This window comes from Mesocricetus auratus, unplaced genomic scaffold (genome assembly GCF_017639785.1).
Source record: "Mesocricetus auratus isolate SY011 unplaced genomic scaffold, BCM_Maur_2.0 Super-Scaffold_100013, whole genome shotgun sequence".
NCBI lineage: Eukaryota > Metazoa > Chordata > Mammalia > Rodentia > Cricetidae > Mesocricetus > Mesocricetus auratus.
In genome coordinates this window covers 76,666,847-76,690,052 of record NW_024429196.1, presented here as the reverse complement: position 1 = coordinate 76,690,052, position 23,206 = coordinate 76,666,847, and the positions used below count along the sequence as shown (strand labels likewise).

Here is a 23,206-nt window from a genome sequence, read left to right as displayed (position 1 = left end):
GGGAACTGCTACAGACCTGGCATCTTCCAGATCTAGTTGGATCTCCTCACCCGGGTTTCAGAAGCCAGCGGCGCACAGGAGAGGGTTTAATTGTTCAGTTAAGAACTAGCCCATCCCTGAGAGTACTTGAGTCTTTATCAGACGGCACAGGCTCAAGATTGACAATGGGCGAGCCTTGAAATTAATCGTGTGCAGAATCGAGGCTGCCCAGTTTGATCTGCTCTGAGCTGATTCACAGGCTAAATCCTCTGCCCGGGGGAGGGCTCCCAGTTCCCAGCTTCCCCGAGAAGAGCACATATTCTCTGTGTCACAGAAAAGATTGCGACTCCTAATAGAAACTGCTGGTCTCGGGCAGGACCAGCCTCCTCTGCCGAGATAAAGGAAGAAGGATGGCCTGTGAATGTCCTGCACCCAGATGAGTCACAGTCAGCCACACAGCTGTCCCCTGCATCCTGCCAGCCCCACAGCTTCCGTCCATCCTGCCCCACACCTCCCAGGCACCCCTGCTGTGATGAGATTGGCTGGTTTGCAGCCTCAGGCTAGGGATGACCTTGTATTTTGTCAGCTTGGAGAAAAATACCCCAGGCTACTTATTCAAGTAGTCCTCAGGGACAAGCACAAGGCCCTTGGGACAGGGGGCTGAGGGACAGGCGTGGGACTGAGAACACCCCGCTTTTTGCACCTGGTCACTCCGCACCAGCTGGACTGTGTGTCTGGGCATCTTCCCGAGTTGCAGTCATCTCTTCAGGATCTAACTTAACCTCGAGATGACCCCAAACGTCATCTGGAAGCAGGCTGGACATCAGTGGTGTCCTTTCTCCCCAGATTCCAGCAAATTTTGTGGATATCAGAACTGACTCTCCTTGGCCGAGGCCTCACAGCTGGTTGTGACCCCACCTGATACTCGGGTCACTTCTGTCACCACAGCACAGTACCCAGGCGTTGGCCTGTCACGCCAGCGCTTCCTCAGAGTCCCCTCAGCCCCCGCCTTGCCGGGGCTTGGTGGTCTCCAGTGTGGGATCTGTCTAAACCTCCAAGCCCGAGGTGAGGACAAGGAGCCTGAGCTGGCCTTGGCCAGTGTCCTGTTGACAGTCGCAACAGGCAAAGCCAAGGGACGGACCCCAGGATGACCTGAGGCTGCTTCCCCGCTCGTGGGCCCACTGCGAGCCTTCCAGGCTGCTGTGTACTTCTGACCCACGGTAGTTTGATGTGCAGAGAGCCTGCAGCCTTCAGTCTCTCCCTTTCCCTGCTCTCCAGGGCCTCCCCAGAGCAGCCAGCTCACTGAGAGCATGCGCCACCCAACGTCAGCCTTGCTCAATGTGGACATTGGCAGAAGTCCTGTAGGATCACAGACTAGGACACACTGCTCCATCGCAAGGTCCCAGAGCCTGGCTCCCGCTGCTGTCTTTTCCCTGGGAGTCCCCTGCTGGTTTTAAGCTTTTCAGTCCTTCTGCTTTGTATGGTGGGGAAAGGCCGGCCAGCCCTTGGTTCCCGCAGACCTGAGCAGCCACCTGGAGTGCGGCTGACTTACTTAGTTCCCTCAGCACTAGCTGCTTGCCTTACTTAGGTCTCTTCCATCCCCGGCTCCAGGCCCAAGAGACCAAACAATGGGACGGAATCACAATGTGAATGAGACAGCCTAAGTGTGCCTCCTCTCAGAGCTGCCCTGCGGCCTGTTCCAAGAGTCAACTAGTCGGGGGCACAGACCCCAAAAACACGCGCCGAGGGGAGCAAACGAGCTGGATCCTAAGTATACCTTAGAATCCGGTACAGCCCACTGTCGAAACAGACCTGAGTCTTCATGACATAGTGTCTCCTTACTGTGGGTGGTTTTGGAGAGAGAGGATTAATTTTGTTGTTATTTGAAGGCAGTGGTTTGGTTGTTTCTGTTTGTTTTGAAACAGGGCCTTGTATAGCCCAGACTGGTTGTGAACTTTGTGTCGCTGAGGCTAGCCTTGAACTCCTGACCCTCCTGCCTGCCCTTTTCCAGATGCTGGGACTACAGGCATGTGACAGCAGGCCTGGCTTCCCCAGGGGGTGGCGTCGTGTAGCTGGCCTTTGCTGTGAGATGTGGCAGACAAGCTGTTGGCACTGCTTTCCCTGTCCAGTGTCTCAGAAACACGGTGGACCGTCGTGTGCGGCTTCTGCCGAGCTCCGGTGTACCCACCTTCCTAAAGCTCCGGCTTTTCTGTTCCTGGAGGGGGCGCCATCGCTTCCCCCTGGCTCCACCTCCCCCACCCCTCCCCACTGTAAAGCGTGTGCCCTCATCCTTGCCTGTGTTCTTGACCACCTTGTCAACACAAAGCACTGGCCCCCGGGGAGCGAGGGTCGTGTCCCCTCCCACCAGCGCCCGGAGGCCATGGACCCCAGGATTCTGTGCTGGGCAAGTGTTTACCTTGTACCAGGCTGCAAGTCTCTGAGACAACCCACCCTTACCCATGTGCATGGCATTTGGAGTCACCTGAGTCCTCCTCCTCCGCTGGGTAATGTCACTGAATAGACTCACCTCTGCTGCTAGCTACAGGCCAGGAGCCAGGGAGAGTTCAGTTTCATGAACTCAGGACCCGTAGAAGAAAACAAGGAGCTGTCTACAATCCAGCACATAGCAGCACCCCCACCCCACCCCCACAGTGAAGCAGAGGAAGTTGTGATGACCACCTTCCCCGGAACCTTCTGGCCTGAATGTCAAGGACAATACTGCCAACCATTTTATGCTTCCTGGTGGCAACCCCAGCATCTTGTCATTGTGGATCCCATGTTGTCTACCACGTACATACCGAGAAACTCAGCCACATGAAGACAGTCTCCGGGATTGTCTGTGGCCCCATTACTCCCCGAGAGGGTGCTCATTACCTTGGGGCAAGGAGCAAGGTCACAGGGCCCCCACATATCTGTCATTCTAATTCCAATCTGTTTGTACATGAAGCCTCTATAGCCCCAATGCAGATTGAGGACTTCAAAGCAAATCTTTAATTTTCTAGCCCTTGAACCCCAAGACCGCAGAAACCCTACTCAGATGAAGCACTTCAGTAACCAAGAATGGACCATGTGTGTTCAAGCCCAACGAATCCGGGGCCAGCAACTCTTTCCCTCTGCTGTAGCCACTGGGAGGTTGCCCGTCTGCAGACACCTAAAAAGGCCCCCTTCTGCGTGAAGAGGAGGCAGCCCAGCCTAACGGAATCCAGTTCATGAACAGCGCTCCTCACTCCTCAACCATCAGGAAACCAGCCTTTCCATGCAGGCCCGGCTTCCACCTTGCACTCCCCTTCTCCCCGCCTGTGTGGCCTTAGAGTCCCTCATACCCTGAGTCTACAAGTCCTCATCTGTAGCAATCCACCCCCACCCCCTCCACCCCCTTGTTTCTGGGGAGATTGAGTGAGGTCATTTTTGTGAATAACACTAACACAGCATGCATGTCTGAGTGGCTTCTGCTGCTGCTGCTTCCCTTCCCTTCTCCCCCTCCCCCTCCTCTCAGTCCTTTCCCTCCCCCTCCCCCTCCTCTCCTCTCCCCTCCCCTCCTCCTCCTCCATGCATGTGAGCTGCATCTCACTTGGTAGGCATGTTTGGAATGGTCACAAGCATAGCCCTTACCGTATTTTGAGAGACTCGGTTGAACTATGTGGCTGAATCCAGAGCACAGTGGATACTAACCACCAGCTAGGCAGGACGGCGATGGCTGCAGCACCCACAGAAAGGGGCCGCTCACCCCCCACACTTTCAGGCTCTGCCCTGTCATCCTCCATCGTGACCCCCTCACTCATGACACCAGAAGTGGAGAAGCCATCCACTTGCTTCGCTGAGGCAGGGTCTCACCACGTAGCCCAGGAACTCACCACCCTCCTGTCTCAGACTCTGGAGTGTTGGCATTTCAGGCTTACAGAAATGCACCCAGCTGGGACACTTAATTATCGAGGTTTGCCTTGGAAGGCAACTAACTTTAACTGTAACCCTTTCTCTTGGGCCAGCCTAAAAGCATGCAGCAGACGAGTGGTCTTAATTTCCTAGACTAGCAGGTACAGAGATAACTCCATTTTCTTCTGTGAGAACCAATTAAGGGCAGGTTTTATTTTTTGTGTTTGTCTGGGCTTGCTTTTCCTTTGAAGGTCCCAGGGGTGGGCACTCAGTCCTGTGGTGTAGATAATCTGCTTCCTGGACTAGAAGAATGTCCCAGAGACAAGGATGAGCTACACTTCAGACACCGCAGTGCTAACACTTACCACATGGGGACCAGCAGGGGGCAGCTTACTAATGAGCTGTTCCCAGCACCCAAACAAGCCATCAAGCCATGGGAGGGGGACCCACAGGCTCAGGCAGAGGAGGGCTCACTGGCCTAATTTCACCCGGGGCCCTGGATGAAAGAAACGTAGCTCAGGACATGCAAAATCTTGGGACCCAGTCTGGAGACTGTCCTTGGCAAGTCAGCCTCCTGCTGAGGGCATGGAGAGAACCATCCAGCAGGAAATTCCTCAGCCTCTAACACTTTGCACACAGGTCAGTCCCGTTTCTCTGCCATCAGAGAGTCCAGGGCTGAAGCCAGGTCCACTGCAGGCAGCTGAACTCCAGAAGATGCTGAACTCCAGAAGATGCTGAACTCCAGAAGATGATGCTGAACTCCAGAAGATGCTGAACAACTCCAGAAGATGCTGAACTCCAGAAGATGATGCTGAACTCCAGAAGATGCTGAACAACTCCAGAAAATGCTGAACTCCAGAAGATGCTGAACTCCAGAAGATGCTGAACTCCAGATGCTGCTGTGTCCTCTTGATTCTGGGCGTGGCCAGGTGAATGGACTCCTGACCAGGGCAGCTCCAGCAGCAGGGAACTCTGGCCCCCCTCTCCTCCATGCTGCTCATCTCGAAAGAGTCAGAAATCTCAGCTTCCAGAATATTTTTAAACTCTGTGATTTCACAGGAACCCTGAACAACTAGCTGGCAAAATCCAAAGTTCAGCTCCTCCAGGCTTCCTGACACTCGGCGCTATTCTTGGTGTCCCTTCAACGTGGCTCAAGATCTGCTTACTAAGCGACACTTAACTTCCTGTTATTGGGAAACTGGGGCCGAAGTCCCTGCTCCACCATAACTGGGGGCACAGGTCTGACCTGCGGGCATCTGGGGAAGTGGTCTCTCCATCTGATCCAGACACCTGGCTGGGAGAGTGGCTGAGGGCCGCTGGCAACAGCTCTTCGAGGTGCAGCCGACTTCCCCCAGCCTGACCCTGGCGGCTCTCACCACTCACGGTCACCTCTAGGGCTGCAGTTACCTGAGCTGACCTGCTAAGATTTCCCAGCATTCCCTGTCTGGCCAGGACAAAAGTGGGCTGAGGACCTCAAGCAGAGCCACGTATCCAAGGATCCCCCTCTCCTTGGCCTGGCTTCCCCTCATCAGGGAGTGTCCCGTGGTCACCTCCTGAGGGGCACAGGGGGATGGGGGGTTAGGCAGAGCTCTGTCAGGTCCCTCCAGGGGCAGAGCACCCTGGAGAGAGTCACTCGCCTGCTTAGCGTCCAGTGCTGACCCCCTGTGCTCGTCGTTTCAGAAAATCATGAAGCGGCTCATAAAGAGATACGTGCTGAAGGCCCAGGTGGACAGGGAGAACGACGAGGTCAACGAAGGTGCGTGAGGTTCCCCCTGAGGCAATCCCAGTCTGAACTCTGCAGGGCAGGGGTCCACCATGGTTCTCTCGGGGCCGGGACTGTGGCGTCGTTGGGATTCTGTGTCCTTTCTGGAGAACTCCCTGCCCTTCAGTGAGAGCAGATGCATTCCCGTGAGGCGGGGAGACCGAGGTCTTCATTCCCTCACTCCTGCTCCAGCCCGAGCCAAAACCGGAAGGCCGCCCTGGGGCCCCAGCACTAACCCACCTCTCAGAATCTCCACCCTAGGTCACCACCAACTCTCCTTTCTGGCAACTGTCACCTCCACCCTTACTCTTACCCTCCCCCTCCCCCTCCTCTCTCTCCCCCCCCTCCTCCCCCCTCTCCCTTACCCTCCCCCTCCTCCTCCTCCTAGGTAATGATGCCTAGGATTAGATGGGCTCCTGGACCATGCAGGGGGCTCTCCTAAAGCCAGCTAGTTAGCACATGATTCCACAAGTCACCTTAGTTCCTGTGTGACATGACTCACCCTCAGGCCAGCCAGCAGCTATGACAATATGGACATCACGGAAGTGAGGGGCATTAATCCACCTCTCGCAGTGATGGCATCCTCAGCGGGCTTCGAGCCCTTTGAATCCAGGATAGCCTAGAAGCCCACCATCCGTACCTTCCTGTATGGGCACATACACAAAAGGGCCAGTCTGAACCCCATTCTCAGAATCTGCCGCTAGCTCAGCCCCAGCTGCCCATCCTGCCCCTGTTCCGGGTTCTGAGACCGACCACGGCTGTGTTTCTCCGAGGCCCTCCCTCTCCAGTACCCACTGATTACCGTGCAGATCGAAGCCTGATGCACCCCTGCACCCGTGGCAGGGCCTGCGGGCTCCGTTTTAGACAATAGACAGCAGCAGGTGATCCCCATGCACACTGGAGTTCCCATCTACATCACTCTGACCGTTTGGGTTATTTTCCAGCTTGTTTTCAGCACGCATTCTTAGATAAGAAACGATGCCCTATTATTAATCATGCAACACCTAGGATAAATATTTGCTACCAAGTAAGACCTTTGTCCATGAGTGGAGATATCCTGCCTCCCCCCACTGGGGCGACGAGGGCTCCCAAAAGAGCCCAGCTGCTGAGTGACACTTAGCCTCTGCTTGAGGTACCCAGCACACAGCCGGAGAGGCAGCAGTGTCCGATCTAGTTGCTGAGCAGACAGAGTTAAGAGGCTGAGCCCATAACTTACCTCTCCTTGTGAGCCCCAATTATGAGATCACCAGGTGCCATGTCATCCGTCCTCAGGGGTGTGTGGCTGTAATGGGCATGAAGGTAATGACACACAGTTTGTGGATGGGTGCCCCGATGCCATTTAAATGACACACAGTTTGTGGATGGGTGCCCCAATGCCATTTAAATGATCCCTTGAGCCTGGAGCTTAGTGAAGCCCCCTAGTAAAAATAGGGGATGTAATTGTGTGTGTAAGAGCTCTGCACTTTATATATTTAAGCACACCTGTGTAAGAGAAGAATAATACACTCACAAGCAGTGAATTCCCACCAGAATTTAGTCTGGCGTCTAGAATATGAGGAAAGAACCTTTGTGCTTTATAGATTTCCACAGACCAGACTCCTCGGGCTTCTAACCATGTGGGTAACTATGGAAACAGAAAATGAAAGTTACTGCTTAGTGATTCCCTATTAGGGGAGGAGGCGGACATAGGCTTCAGGGAGGCTAGGACTGGGGCGGTCAGGCTGCTTCTGAGAACGAACGGAACCGCAGCTGGCCAGCCCGGGGCTGCATCCATCGTATAGAGCCCTGCTCTGCGGTGCACAGATGCACAGAGTCAAGCAGAGAGAGCATTGTGAAAACAAATGCTCCGGGTAACAGACATTTTGCTCACTCCTGACATCTACTTTTAACGGCTCTGAGACCAACACTGGAGCCAGCAGCGTGTGAAACAGTTGCCAGAAAGTTCGCAGCCCTGAACTCCACCTCTCTAAGCTGTGAAGGGAGAGGCTTTCCAGGAATGGGAGGGAGGGGCGGGGGGGGGGGGGGGGGGTGCTGTAAGTGCAGAGTGGGAAGCCAGCTGGGTGGTACTTCTACCCCCCTGGAGTTCTGTGGACACAAGGACCTTCATGATCCTACCACCCTCCCCAACATCACCCACCCAGGGGCTGGGCCTGCACCCAGAGCTGAGTACCCTCCTTCCTGTCACATGTCCATCCTCAGGAAGCCCTCTCCTGTCCTTGCAGGTGAACTCAAAGAGATCAAGCAAGACATCTCCAGCCTTCGCTATGAGCTTCTCGAAGAGAAGTCGCAAGCTACAGGCGAGCTGGCAGACCTGATCCAACAGCTCAGTGAGAAGTTTGGGAAGAACTTAAACAAAGACCACCTACGGGTGAACAAGGGCAAGGACATTTAGTGCCTGACGGCGGCACCTGTGACTTCTACCAGCATTCCAAAGCCGAACTGGAACAACCAGCCACAGCCCTGTTGGGGAGGGGCTCCACCCCACTCCCCTGCCATACAAGGGGATCCACTGGCTCTGTCTGTCCTGGGCACGTGGCTGGCTCCTGCCTGGGCCCAGGATTGTGAAACTAGACTGTTGGGAGAGAACAGCTACCCCAAGGAGGGAGGCAATGCTGTGAGACACACATGAGACCTCCCGTCCAGCCTCAGTGACCAAGGCAGGAAAAGGCCATCTTGGACGCGCAAGGGGACCCTCCCACCCCACACAGTACTCCAGAGGTGTCCTGGGAAGTTAGCCCTCCCAGTCCTGGGAGTTGCTTCTCATTCCTCCCCACCACACACACACACACACACACAATCAGAAAGGGGAGGTGGCCTGTGACCTGCTCTTAAGTGCCGGATGAGAACCCAGAACCGGGAGGTGGCCTGTGACCTACTCTTAAGTGCCAGATGAGAACCCAGATAGCCTAATAGCTAAATAGTTCTATTTGTTTATATAAAAAAGTTTAAAAACACTAAATCAAAAATTGTACTGTAGAGAAAAGTTGTCATTGTTTAGAAACAACAAAATCCAAATAATGTATTTTTACCTTTATTATCTTGTATTTACTATTTTTACCTAAAGCGAGAAGGAATAAAATTACCTCATAAGAGCCTGGGGATTTCTGTGGATGTGCTGCTGGTCCATCTGTGACAGTGGGCCTAGCTTTGGGGACCCTCAAGGTCAGGGATGGTCTGGGAGAACGGGATCAAGCCTCAGAGTCCGCAGCCACAACTTCCCCAAGAAGATCCCGGCTTCCGCCCTCACTGCCAAGCCCCACTTCCCATTGCCAGACCTGACCCAAGCCTCTCCAAAGTCAGGAAGGGAGCCGTGGGGAAAGGGGCAAGTTTGCTCCCAGTCCTCATCTGGGGGACAAGGGGACCAGGAAAGGGGCCTCACATCCAAGGGACCTAAGTGAGAGTAGAAAGAGCAGCCACCAGATGGCGCCCAGCCCCAACCAATACGCCAGGGTGACTGAAGGAGAGTCCACTGGTCCCGAGGAAACACAGCTGGTGATGCTGACCAGCATGTGACCAACCAAGTACCAGCTTCTGAATTATTAAATGTGCTCATGCATTAATGCTCCTGTGCACCCATGCATCAGTGTTCCTGTGCACCCATGCATTAATGCTCCTGTATAACCACAATCAGTGTTCCTGTGCACCCATGCATCAGCGTTCCTGTGCACCCATGCATTAATACTCCTGTGCGCCCATGCATCAGTGTTCCTGTGCACCCATGCATCAGTGTTCCTGTGCACCCATGCATTAATGCTCTTGTATAACCACAATCAGTGCTCCTGTGCACCCATGCATCAGCGTTCCTGTGCACCCATGCATTAATACTCCTGTGCACCCATGCATCAGCACTCCTGTGTACCCATGCATCAGTGCTTCTGTATACCCAGGCATCAATGCTTCTGTGCACCCATGCATTGGTACTCCTGTATAACCACAATCAGTGCTCCTGTGCACCCATGCATCAGTTCCCCAAATCTTCACAGCATCCCTAGGAGGGTCGGGTTTCCAAATTCAAATACCTGGAAGATACTCTGAAACAAAAAGAGAAAAAGGAGACACATGTATGCACACATACATCCACACACAGTTGCGGGTATGCACATATAGATGGAAACCTGTGTGATGGATGATTTTTCAACTTTGCAATTTCATCAAAGCTCTACATTCAGTAGGAACCACACTCTCCACTTGCTGGGCTATTGACACACCATGGTATGAGGGCAGCTTGAGATGCTAGGTGGCAGCTGTTCCTAGACTGTCATGTGATCACATGCACTGACAGGCAACACCCTACAGGGAACTTAGTGGCTAGTACTTTTGGATACAGGAACCCTGTGAGATATTCCAGTAGGTGGCTTTGGCCAACTGAGCACCGGTTAGTCCATACGGCTGTTCGGTAGAGTAGGTGTAATAAATGCATTTTGTCTTAGAATATTTTCAGCTCATGATGGATTTGTGTGTACTCCCCTTAAGTCCAGACACGAGCATGAGTACATATATGCAGAAAGATCAGGCCTGCATTCCAAGGTCCCTGATTGCAAAGCTGTGTGCTTAACCCTGCTGTAAGAAGGCAGCAGGTAGGATGATGAGCAGAACTGAAGTTGGTCCCAGCGCCTAGGGAAGCGGGAATGGCACCTCCCTGCTTGCTGCTGGTCCAGGCCAGTTTGCCACATCTGCCCCATTTGGAAGGGCGAGAGAAGTCAACCTTTGTTGGGTTCTGGCTGCTGAGCTAGGCAGCTAAAGAAGATTCTGCAATGGATATTCCAGATCTAGGTCTTCCCAGCCCTACCTGTACCTCAACTCAGGCCTTGAAGACAATGCAAACTCAGTGACCCATGGGCACTTTGCAAATATAAATTCTGGTCTTTAACCTGGGGTCAGTAGAGGGTTAGGTATATTTCCAAGGACTTCTGGGGCTGGGGAGATGGCTCAGTGGTTAAGAACAGTGGCAGCTCTTCCAGAGGACCTGAGTTTGATTCCCAAGGTCCACATGGCAGCTCATCAACCTCTGTAACTCCAATCTAGTGGATCTGATGCCCTCTTCTGGCTTCTGTAGGTACTTCATGCACATGGTATACCCACTTACATGCAGGCAAAAATACCCATGCACTCAAAAATAAATAAAAAGAAAAAAAATAGAACGACCAAGTCTACGGGTGCCTTTTAGGCTGTGTGCTGGTCTCCAGAGAGAGAATGCCTTCCCTTCATCATCCTTCAGGCTCCCGAGCCCTCACAAGATGAATGCATGCATGCAGCAAGCCCTTACTCATCCTCCGGCTAGGACCCAGCAGCCCCGTTGCAGCCTGGACTCGGGATAGAGACACACACGCTTGGTAGGAAGAGCAACTGATCTGACCGGAGAAGACAAATTACCAATGTCTCTGGGATATTTCCTTCCAGATCTCCCCCTTATCGCCCTCAGAAGGCTGATAAACATTTCCGAGACAGACACAGCATTCCATTTCCCTATCTGCCCTCAGCCGGAGGCACTTGGTAGCCCTGTTTTCAAACTGTGTGGCACCCTTTTCCTAACAATCCTGAGCTTCAGATCTGCTCCTCGAAGAGCCAAAGGAAAACACGCCCTGCTGTAGAATTAAAACTGGAACCAAGACTGGTACCATCCATTAGGCTTTCAGAGCCGTCCAGGAGTGGCCTGATGGCTGCCAGACAGGAGAGAGGGGATGGGGAGGATCGGTTTCAAGCAGAGAGCCTGGGACTGAATGAAGCCTGGCAGAGCTCACCAGTCTGGGGCTTAGTGGTAAGCTCTGCCCGAGCTTGTGCATGCCACCCCATGCCTGTGACCCCCATGTCTGTGACCCCATGACCCTATGACTGTGACCCCTGTGCCTGTGAAACCTACCCACCCCACGCCTGTGACCCCCATGTCTGTGACCCCCATGACCCTATGATTGTGACCCCTGTGCCTGTGAAACCCACCCACACCCGTGCCTGTGACCCCTCCTCTCCCCCATGCCTGTGGCCCCCATGCCTGTGAACCCCCCTGGTGCCTTTGACACACCTGTGCCTGTGACCCTCACGGGAGTAGCCAGCACCGGTGGGGGGAGCAGCTCCTGCAAATACCAAGTAGTGAAGAAGGAAATGGGAATGTCACACATGGGCATGGGAGCTTCATGTCCTGTCCCCTGCAGCTCTGCCCACTGTCATCATGCTGTCTCGTGTAACTTTAATGTGTGACGTGCATTCGGTGTCTGTCTCAACTGCCCAAAAGGAAGACCAGGAGGGACCCAGAGCTGGTCTCCACCACATATTAGACTAGAGCCAAAGAGTGGCTCCCGGGGAAGCCCTGCTGGGGTCCTCCCAGGCCCCAGACTCCTGATGCACCTGCAGGCAGCACCATCAGACCCTGCAAAGCTCCGTGCGTGTGCAGAGAAGGCAAGCCATGTCCTGCTGATTTTTCTCCAGCTGTGGCTGAGCTACGTGGCCCCACTCCCTGTAGTCTGGGGATGGCCGGCTGCCTTTCCCAGCAGAGCACCACTCCCTGCCCTGGGGGTGGGGGGGCCTCCTGATCAAGCCTCTGAGGTATGCAGAGACTAAGTGTAGAGGTATCCAGTCATTTGTCACTTTCAATGGCTTCTAATGGGACTCAACAAGTCCTACTGACATTTCCCAGACAAAGCCCCCAATTAGCCGTGGGTCTGCTGCTGACAAGCCAGAACTCACACAACTGCTCTGCCTGTGGAAGATTACCTCCTTCCCTCGCAGTGAGGTCCCTGACAGTCTGACTCCAGGGAAGCGCCTCACCCGGAGGCAGCAGGCCTGGGAAGGCTGTGACACCCTGAAAACAAGTAGCTTCGTGGACTGTCACTCCTCCGTGGGCGCGCCACTGCTCTGTGAGCTGCAGTGAAGTGGGGATGGTCCTGGGAGGCTGCCCTGGGAAGCTCTGACCTACCTGTGCAACCAGGCACACACTCCCCTCTTCCTTAGCTCCTCCCTTCACCTCCTGCAGGGAGAAAGCGCTAGAAAGAAGGGAGCACAGAGAGGGAAAGACAAGCCAACTTTCTTTGTCCTGGAACTCAATGAAACCACTTCCGGCAGGCTCCCAGGCTCACTCGCTCTGACCCCAAGAAAGAGTCACCGGGGCTTGACAACACCATGGGGAACACTACCCACCCACTGACACCTGTGCCCGCACGTCAGGAAAGGTGTGGCACAGGAACGGGGGAGGTCTGAAGGGACAGGGCTGGGGTTCCCAAAGGCTTGAGTCTTTAGAGAAAAGAGAGCTTAGGAGAACAGAGTTTGGGGGAGATAACAATGGACTATCTCTGGGTTCTGACACACCCCAAGGGGCCTTCCATCAGCCTGGGAGAGACTTGGAGGCCACCAAGGAGCACAGAGAGGCCAAGGCAGCAGGCAGGGAAGCCCATCTGGAAGAGGGGCGCATCCTGGTACCCTAGAGATCGGGGCCTTGGCTGGACCGACTCTGCCCCGGCATGCGGACAGGGGAGAAGAGGAGGAGCAGAAGGGTGAAGGGGAGAGGGGAGGGGGGAAGGGCTGGGTACAGTGCAGTAGGGCCCCTGGGTAAAGCCCACCCCTGCCACCCTGCCTCCTGCAGCTCGTCCGTCCGTCCATCCAGCCGACTGTCACATGACTTCTTTATCACCAAATGCCACTCTTGTTCAAGCTAAATTGCAGGGGCGTCCTCAGTTATCTCCTGAGCCCAGCAGCTGCGGAAACATCACCCCTAACTCCCTTCCCACCCTTCCCCGGGCTGGGTCTCAAGCTTCCACAGTTAAGAGACGTCAAGGCCGGAAGCTGTTCACACTGCACTGTTCCTCTTGAGGGCTCATGAATTCTGAGCGGACAAGGAGAACCAAGGATTAGGAGAAGAGCTGTCTTGCCCTGCTCAGGGTTCCGCCTCTGGCCCCTGTGGGGGCCTCTGGGAATGGAGGTGCCACACAGGAAGGAAAGCAGGGAGGTCAGAAACGATGAAGTCACGGTGACCACATTCTGACCCTTGCTTGTGGGGTCAGTCCTCCGATATTCCAGAAATAACGGGTAGACAATTTCTGGCTGTTGCTATAAATAGGACCTATGTAGCCTTTTTTTGTACAGGCTGATGGAGTCAACTATCGGCGTTACATAAATGCAGACGAGCATTGGATTCTGAGGACATCTGCAGCCCCCCCATGTGCACAGACCATAGGGAAGCAGATTGACAGCCACCATACCTCGGACTCCCCACTTTTCAGATGCTCAGACCTGAGTGAGCAGAGGAGGTGGCTCTTTGGGTCACGACAATGACAACAGAGAGCAGGCCAGGGTTTCAGCTCTGCACCAATCAACCCCAGCAAGGCACCAGCAAAGTAGAGCCCATCCCACCCCACCCCACCCCGCCACCCCCACCCCACCCCCCTCCATGCATTCCAGATCCACAGAACTAAAGCGTTGCCAGGCCGGGGCAGGGAGTCCCGCTGAACATGAGCATTCCATCGGAGCCTCGCTGGCCTTGGCTTCACGTGCAGACGCTTAGCATTTGTCACTGTCATTGTCATCTGTCACCAGCAGTGTGGATACAATGACTGCTCTGTGCTTCAGAAAGGCCACACACCCTGTGGTAGTTCTCCTCCAGAGATATCCTGGGACCCCTGAGCCTGTCTGTCTGTCTGTCTGTCTCTGAGTGCAGTGTAAGGGGGTGTGATCCAACTTGCACTGGGGCTGCAGGGAGAGGGAGGAAATGAGGGAGCTTCCAGTCACTCAACGCAGATTCTGAGCACATCTCACAAATGCCGACCTTGCGGTCTGCCTCCCGCCCAAACATGGGATGGAGAGGACGAATGTGTGCCCAGGTGATGCATGGAAACAGCTCCCGGGAAACAGGAACACAGACTGTGAGGATACCAAGTGCATCAGATTTTATTGCCATAAAACACCATGACCAGCCGGGTGTTGGTGGCGCACGCCTTTAATCCCAGCACTCAGGAGGCAGAGGCAGTTGGATCTCTGTGAGTTCGAGGTCAGCCTGGTCTACAAAGCTACACAGAGAAACCCCATCTCAGAAAATAAACAATTAAAAAGCCCACCATTGTAACCAAAACAACTTAAGGAAGAAAGGGTTTATTTTGGCTTCTGACGCCAGAAGGCGAGAATCCTGAAGGCATGGCCTCATGGCAGGAACAGAAAGCTAACTGGTCCAATAAATAAGAAATGGGGCTGGCTATGAACCCTCCAGGCCCGCCTCCAGGGACTTACTTGCTCCAGCGAGACCGCATCTCCTAAACGTTCCGTTACCTCTCCAAAGGCCCACCAGGGGAAGCAGTGTTCTAACATATGAGTCTATCAGAAACACTTCTCATCCAAACCGCAGCACTAAGCGCTGTCAGTCTGCACTCAGCTTGCGTGTGCGGCTATCCACGGGTCAACTCTCCAAAGGGATAAGATGTATACCCAAGCCTACTGCACATACCTGACGCCATGCGGCTCCACTACAGAAGAGACGAGGAGGAGTGTTTGAAGGCGAGACTGTGACTGCTGAGTCCCGCCTGGTGCCCCCAGGGGATTTGCAGGCATCATCTTCAGGATGGGCCTCCGTGGAGTTCATCACTTCCAAGCCAAAGAGCAAGAGGCAGCCTCTGGCAATCAGGGTACACAGAGGAGCCTGGGCTCACGTGACCTCTGGCAAGCCCTTATAAGGACTCAGGCATTATACTGACCCCGCCCCCCTGACAATGAGCAGGATAGACACACCGGCATTCAGGCAGATACTTGGACAGCTCAAAGGGCCCTGCGTTGCGTGGCTGCATCATGAGTTACATGGCTGCGTAAGGACTCTGCACGCTCGTGCAAGCTTTCCCTTTTAAGCTGGCACCCCCCACACCAGTTCGCCCCTTCTCCCCTCTCATCTCTGTCCCCCCCCTCCCTTTTCCCTTCCCCTTCCATCCCGGTTCCCGGTTGGCCAACACCTACCCCTCCCTTTGCTCCCTTTCCCCCAATAAACACCATGCGGGTTTCGTTGAGTTTTGTGGTTCGAGTCTCCTCGCTGCAACGAAACAGCAACAGCCCTAGCGGGGCATGAGGGGTGGGTGTCAGCGCTGAGCCCCAGTTGAAAGACACACACAGTCCTGAGGCAGAAGCTCCACGGCCACAAACCCAGACACCTCCCATGGCTGCTGTACTATCTGTTCTGTGGCGTGTCTGGGTGACTTCTCAAGAAGGGAGAGGAAAACGGCTGCTCTGGACTGCGGCATCGATGGTCCCAGCCATGCACGCCTTCCGATTCTCAGATGCCATCCATCCCTTTGCACGGCCCAACCACGTGACTTGCGTCAGCCAATAAGACACTAGCAAGTATTGAGGGGACTGGGGTATGTCCTTGTAGGGGCCTTGTGGGACCCTCGCTGCTGCCTCTTTCTCTTCTGCCTCCCAGCTCATGCTGTAAGTGGCTCTCTCTGCCGCATGCTCCCGTCATGGTGAACGGCCTTGACACACTTCCTAAAATGCAATCAACGATCTGTTCGTGTCCTGGAACTTCCCAAACTTTGAGCCAACATAAACTTTTTAAAATAAGAGAATCATCTCAGGCCGTCAGCTCTACTGAATGGAAAGCGGGCCAATGTGTGTTGTCCAAGAGACGAACATGACGACGCCCCCTTTGATTCCCACAGCAACGAGAACTTTCCTGTCACTCATTTAGTCCCAACCACAAGCCAAAGGAGTGGGCAGGTCGGAATCCGCTCTTCCTGTTTCATAAGAGGAGCTTAAGCAGGGCAAGTGTCCCTTTGGCACCCCCTATAAAACGTATAAAGTTCATCAGGTGGCATGGTTGTCAGGTTGTCCGGGGGGGGGAGGTGGTGCTGAAGGGGCCCAGGCTCTAGGGGGACCAGTGTGGGGCTGATGGGGTTTTAGAAAGAGGTTTAGGATGTTGGCAAGCAGGAAAGGCCGGGAGTAAGTAAGGTGGTGGCTCAGCCGGCCACCCGTCATTCCCACACCCAGGGCATTGCCAGAGCCGCGAGAAAGGGGCATGCACACCCGCATACGGCTGGAGTAGCTGCGCATGGATTTTCTCTCCCTTTCTTAGAATTTAAGAGACTCCATTTAGTGCCAAGGACATGGGGAGGGTTCCTGTGACTTTTCAGGCCAGGATATCAGAGCTCCAGAAAGGAGGCAAACCACCTGCCAGGGTTGCAAAACAAACCTCCAGCGTGTCTGGCACCTCCAGCTGGGGGAAGGGGGGCTCTTTATCCCTAACACCCTGCTCTGAGGTAGCTGGGCATGGCGCAGTCTATACCTCTCCCCACCACAATGAATGGGGGATAGAGGTGGGGAGGGGGATGGCTGCTTCCTTACCTGCTCTCTCTCCTCTTCCGATCTGTGCCAAGAGCTGCGTTGCTAAAGAGCACTCATAATTAAACCAGGTAATGCGATCTTTAATAATCAGCCTGTTTCTCCCTCCAGCCCACTAAACCTCCCCCCTCCTGTCCCCACGTCTATTTTCATCCCTACCCCTCCTTGGCGGGAATTCCTTAAAGCCACACTGCAAGCTCTTATCATCATTTGTTCCCTTTCTAAATGGGGGGGGGGGGGGCTCTTCTGCTGCCTCTGCCATTTGGAAGGAGCTCTCTGAGCAAAGGATCCACAGGGCCAGAGAACACTGGTAATGTGGATAGGTGTGCAAAGCCCCTGCCCGGTCTCCCTGTGGCCCATCTCTCAATGGCAGATGAGAGAGAGCTTCTCCCCAAACCCTAAATGGTGAGGCTGCATCCCTCCCTCCCTCCCTCCGTCCTCTCCAGTACGTGCAGAGGGCTAAGACTCTTCTTCGTGGTGAATGTGTCACCATCAGTGAGACTCCTTCCCTGCAGGTAAAGAAAGCTATGGAATTATCCCAACACCTCACGCTGTGTGGGGTTAGGGAGCGCCAGCCACGCTCTCGAGGGCTTCTGCGGCCTTGCAGATCTGTCTAGGAGAAGCCCTTTCTCTCTGTGCATCCAGGGTTCCCATACTATCTGGGTCCCTGTTAGCCATCCTAAGGCAGAGAACCCCTCAGCCTCCTCTCACACACCAACCAACATATAAGGCCCCTGTATCTCCCAACTAACAGTGTTCTATGTTCCCTCCCCAAGATCTGGGTAGCCGCTCCTAACTTCAGGGATGGGAAATGCTGCCATCATTCAGGGCTGTCAGCACGGCTGAGCAGTGTGTGCATGGTACAGGGGAACCCGCAAAAAGACCCAAGCAAGATGCCAAAGAGAAGGGCGGCTAGCCACAGCCCCGCCCTCCCCTGCCCATCGCGCTGTGACAGCTGACACAGGAAAACCAACATCCCCCTCTCTGTCAGCCTCCAAGTGTTAGCCAGTAAACAGCATTCCTCCGTGGTCTTCGCTTCAGCCCCCCCCCGCTCCAGCTTCTTCCGTAAGCCAAATAAACCCTCTCCTGGATTTGAACGGTGTGTTTTATCACAGCAACAGAAAGCAAACCAAGACGGGGACCTGTAACTCTCTGGTGGCAAGAGGGGGTTCCCGGGGAGGAGACACTGTGACCGCAGCTGGCGCCGCTTTGGCCCCTGGGGCCGCTCTCCTGAGTGGGGGATCGGAGCAGAAGATCAAGGCCAGGATGATGGCTTGGTACTTCACTCTCCTCTCACAGGCCTTTCACTCCCTGAGCTCTGCTGGGTTCCACAGCTCCCTGTTGAGGCCCAGCACCATCTACGAGGGACTGCGGCCGGCCTGAAAAGCTTTCCCACAGAGTAGCACGCCCTGCGACTGTGTGATACAGCCCGCATCTCCATGCCCCAGACAAGACTGTCCAAGCCTCCCCTGGGCAGGGGTGGGAGAAACCCCGCCCCCAGCAGAGCAGGGATACAGGGAGCTACAAATTACCCCCAGGATGGAACCTGAGTGTCCTTGCTGGGATCTGGGGGCGGGGGCAGGATTCCCTCATCACAAAATGGCAGTGCCGATGGAGTTTCCGATTTAGATCTGGAAATGCCACCTAAAGGACAGCTTCTCACTCGCACATCCCCACGTTTCATCATGAGTCAGGCCACGGGCCTGTGTGTCCCTCTCTCCCTCCCTCCCTGCTGAGGCTGACAGAATCGCATCCCTGGGGTCTTGACGGCCCCTGCATGGCTGCCTTGGTCAGGGGGCCTACCCGTAGCCACAGTCCCCACAGCAGCTTCACCATAAGCTGCAACTTCTCCTTGACAAAGGACGGCACTGTCCCCGTGGCAGAGGGGAAGGAAAGAGGTGGGAGCTGTCCCTCTCGGACGATGGCAACAGGGACAGTTTGGAGCAGGGGGTCATTGGCCCCTGGGAGGGGCTTATGAGACAGAAGAGAATATTATAAATCCTTGTACAATCGCTGTCACTCTCCCAGGGGGACCAGCTCCAAGATGCCTCAGATACCCAAATCCCTGAATGCCCAAATCCTTGCATAAGATGGAACCCAGTTTGCACACAATACACACCACACTGCCCTGTAGTTTATTTATAATCCTAATTCAATGCCAGTGCTACCTAACTAGCTATTATACTCTACTGTTCACAGAGTTTAAAAAAATTTTTTAAAGGCTGCGCTTGTTCAGTACAGAAACAGCATTTTGTTCTGGATATTTTCTACCCACAGTCAGCTGAACCTGCCAATGCACACACAGAGAGAGAGGGCTGATGGTAGTTTTATGGGGAGCAAACCAAACTTCTGGGAAAACCATAGTCTCAAGTCCTAAATGAATGCCCTCCTGCAAACAGTCTCTCTCCCTCTTTCCGCCTGCTCCGTGTTTGGTGTTTTGGGGGGCGGGTATCAAGAGCAGACGCCATCAGAGGCCGCCTAAGTAATCAGACCAGGTGTCCAGACGGCTCTGTGGAGGCCGGGCCAGCTACCAGGAGCTCCTGCTGAAAAGCTTCCTCTGGAAGCCAGGGATTGGAGGTTTGGCCTTGTCTTCTGGGAGCGACTTGACGCAAAGGAAGAGGCATCACCAGGGGAGAGCCAGCAGCCCGTAGCTCCACCCCGTTCTCCTGCTGCCTGGACCAGTGCCAGCCCCCACAGCTGACCCACGAGCACGCGTGGTGTGGAGCAGCAAAGACAGCGAGTTCCTCACCCTAGGCCTTCTGCTGCGCAGACCCAGTGTCTTTCCAGTCTGTGCTGTCCCTGCTCCAGGGTGGGCCGACTGAGGCTAACAGGGACTGTCCCAGCACCTCTCATCAGGCTGGTTACAGGCCTAAAGGAGTATCCTTCCAGGTCTTTCTTCCGGGGCCCTGCGGTCGTGAGGGTTCTGCTGCTGTGAAGGGGCATCATGACCACAGCAACTGTTACAAAAGAAAACGTTTAGCTGGGGCTGACACGCAGTTCAGGGGTCCAGGCCATCGTCATCTCCGCAGGAAGCATGGGCGAGCAGGCAGGCGTGTTACTGGGGAAGTAGCCCAGAGTTCTACATCTGGATGCCGGGCAGCAGGAAGGGAGAGCGACACTGGGCCTGGCTTGAGCATCTGAAACCTCTAAGCCCAGCCCCCATTGACACACGCTTCCTCCAACAACAAGCCACACCTCCTACAGTGCCAGTCCCCATGTGCCCATGGGGGCCGTTTTCATTCAAACAACTTCAGGCCTCAAGCTAAGTCAGATTTACGTTTACTTTGATTCTGTTTCCTATACTAAGTAAATGCTCGCTTAAAAAACTGAGTCCTGAGTTTTATTCCCAGAGAGCGCCCTTAGATGTACATACTCGAGGGTTTACTCGACCTAGACCCACCTTGAGACTGGACCTCAGAAGCTACTGCGGTCTCCGAGCTCAGCAACACAGGCTGGGCCTGGGCGGAAGCCACGCCAGCAAAAATAGGAAAGGGAGGTGGTCAGCCCAGCAAGGACTTCCGGAAGCCTGGGATTCACTGACCGCAGAAATGGCACACTCAGCCAGGTGAGGCGCGCTCGCCTGTGTAACCTCCCAGCACTTGAGAGGCTGAGGCAAGGAGGAGTGTCACACGTTCAGTGGCAGCTTGGCTACAGCCTGAGACCACGCCTTACCATGCCTTAAAACGCAAAACAGAAACGGAAAAGCAGGAGACACTGACCACAAGGGGGCGCTCACCCGGCCCAGACACCAGCAAGATTCAGAAGGGTGGGCAGGAAGGGTGGTCCTGCTGGGCCAGGGCTGAGAGAAGACTTCTTAGGAAAAGCAAGTCCCTGCCACCTGTGTCTTCTCCCTGAACTCCACAGGCCACAAAGGGTCGCCAGCCCCAGCCCGAGCGAAAGAACAGCAGCCTTCCGAGAAATCAGCAAGCTCGGAACTGGATCCTGCACCCTGACCCAGGAGAGGCTCCCATGGGGCCATGTCTGCTTGGGAACTCCTCACAGGCCTGGGCGATGGGGTGCTTCGCGCTGAAGTGCTTCCTCTCAGGCTTTTCCTTCCAGAGTCACACACAGCAGCTCTGTGACTGCCCGGTGGCTTCTTGTACCTACCCAGTCCATCCATCCATCCATTCATTCATTCATTCATTCATTCATTCATCGCGGCGCCCAGTGCTTCTCAGAAGCCCACCCGCCACTAACAGCATCGCACTGGAACTTTTTCCTCTTCATAATCAAAAGGATTCAAGAGATGGAAAAAGAAATGTCGCTATGCAGTGAGTGTGGCGTGGTTGAGGCTGGCCCCCAGAGGAACCAAACGGTCATCCCTAGCGACAGTTAGCCCTTGTTTCACGGTCTTGACGACTGTGGTGGCCGATGACCTAGCTGTAGTTTAGATTGGTCCTCTAAAGAAATAAACAACAAATGTCCCCAAGACTCCAAAATGAAGCAGTTTTCAGAATGAGAATAGGTGACAGGCTGGGAGAGCGGGCATGTCGGAGATCGGGCTTGCCAGACTTGAGAGGAGTCCCGAAGAAGGTGGGGTTTACTATGCCAGAAACACAGTACCTCCTTTGTTCTCAGGTTGAGACAGATACTGGGGCAAAAGCAGTTTAAAAAAAATAAAAATATCTGGGCGTTGGTGGTGCACACCTTTAATCCCAGCACTCGGGAGGCAGAGGCAGGGAATCTTGAATCTCCGAATTCTAGGCCAGCCTGGTCTACAGAGTGATTTCTAGAATAGTCAGAGCTACACAGACCCTATTTCCAAAATAGATGATAGATAGATAGATAGATAGATAGATAGATAGATAGATAGATGATAGACAAACCAACCCCCAAAACAAAAATATGTTCTGCAAGAAAGGTAGTCTTCAGCACTCATGAGGGAGGTATGAACTCACCCCCCCCACACACACGCAAGGAGTCTCTTCAACTCTGACCTTCACCCCCAGCCTGATTGACACTGGTGGTTTCATGATGATTCCCCAAACATTTACAAGAAATAGAAATGGCTTCCCCACACACCGCACCATTTTCAGCAAAGTTTACAAAATCCTGGGGCTCAGGGTTCCCATCTCCCCCAGTTTCCACTCAACAGCTGCCAGATAGCTGCGTTGGCAGGAGGGCGTCCTTACCTCACCTCCCTAGGGTCTCCGCAGGCAGGCATCAGGAAAGACACACGCGCCGCTCAACAAAGTACGTAATGGGAGAGAGGTCTCTGTGAGCTCACAGCCCTGTGACCTCTGCCAGGCAAAGGCGGCCTCCGAGCCCCCTTTCACAATCTTTCCAAAGACTTAAGTGTGTGAGTACACAGAGCTCCCTAATGGGAGGCCGCTGTGGCTTTGTATAAAGAGCTGTGTAAACGCCATCTCTCATTTACTCAGCAACAGCCTTGTTTAATTTCCTGCCCGGGGATGTGCAGGGAACGTGGTCAACCCTCTCAGGGCTCTGACTACCCCTTTCAGAAAGTAAACCGTGGCTTCCCCACCAATACCAGAGGACTCTCCCCAAAGGGCAGTGTGCTCCCTCCAACTTTGTCAACACGAAAGACATGCTCCCTTATAGGTTGGGTGAGTACTCCCAGGCTGTGGAACCCAGCCGTGTGAAGGACCCCCTTTCCTGGGTCCCAGTGCCTGCCTGGGGGACACAGAGCTACAACAGCGCCATCACCGGCTGCCGTGTGCCGGAGGAACCATGGAGCCCACGCCTTGTATTCATTTTGTGGCTAGAGGCCTGAGCAGCCGCTACCAAAACCGCTCTGCCATGACAGCGACTCCCGTGAGTCAACTGGATAGCCTTGGTGGCCCAGCTCCTTCAGCGCCAGGTGGGAGGCCATTGCACAGCATAGAGGGGGGACCCCAGCATCAGAGATGACTTTGTCCCCTCCAGGTGCCTGTGGTGTTTCCGGGACGCCCCCCTCACTCGACACCGAACACTCTTTATACACCTGTGTTCCACAGCCGTGTGTTGGAACACAACCTGCTACCTGAGCATGACTAGACATGTGTCTGCTATCCAGCTTCCCTTTGCAGCCCAAAGGCGCTGTCCTGTCCAGGATGCCACTTAGGACCCACGCAGTGGCAGGAAGCCCACTGATGAGCAGGGAAAGTGGGCTCCACCGCTTCCCATACAGCGCTCAGAAGAGCGCTCCAGGCCAAGTCCCAAACCTAGCCACGGAGCCTTTCGTTCAAGCCACACAAGGACTCAGAACAAAACCTTCATCCGGCCCCGATGCCAGCCACCATGTGGGCGAGGTGCCAGTGAGGCCGGTTCTGGCTTGCCATCCCCCGTGGG

At 54.5% G+C, this 23,206-nt stretch overlaps 1 protein-coding gene and 1 long non-coding RNA gene across 5 annotated transcripts in view; one reads left to right on the top strand and one right to left on the bottom strand.

Annotated features, from left to right (window-relative positions):
• The window catches only part of Trpc7 (transient receptor potential cation channel subfamily C member 7), a 130,963-nt gene extending 122,257 nt beyond the window's left edge, over positions 1–8,706 (top strand). For both annotated transcript variants that reach the window (XM_040756071.1, XM_021232011.2), the window contains exons 11-12: positions 5,533–5,608; positions 7,837–8,706. In XM_040756071.1, coding sequence (XP_040612005.1) covers positions 5,533–5,608; positions 7,837–8,006 — 246 coding nt within the window. In that variant the 3' untranslated portion in view covers positions 8,007–8,706. The remainder of the gene's footprint in view (positions 1–5,532; positions 5,609–7,836) is intronic.
• Positions 4,036–22,156, bottom strand: LOC110342483. 3 transcript variants are annotated; one of them, XR_005880996.1, is made up of 6 exons: positions 22,048–22,156; positions 8,698–9,645; positions 6,831–6,896; positions 6,417–6,577; positions 6,117–6,258; positions 4,036–5,735 (listed from the first exon to the last, which is right to left on the bottom strand). It is a non-coding gene; the product is annotated as an uncharacterized LOC110342483 (long non-coding RNA). The 3 variants fall into 3 exon arrangements; XR_005880995.1 differs by having other exon boundaries at positions 9,634–9,645; positions 22,048–22,142; XR_002384566.2 differs by lacking the exon at positions 22,048–22,156 and having other exon boundaries at positions 8,698–10,568.
• Between the last annotated feature and the right edge of the window lie 1,050 nt (positions 22,157–23,206).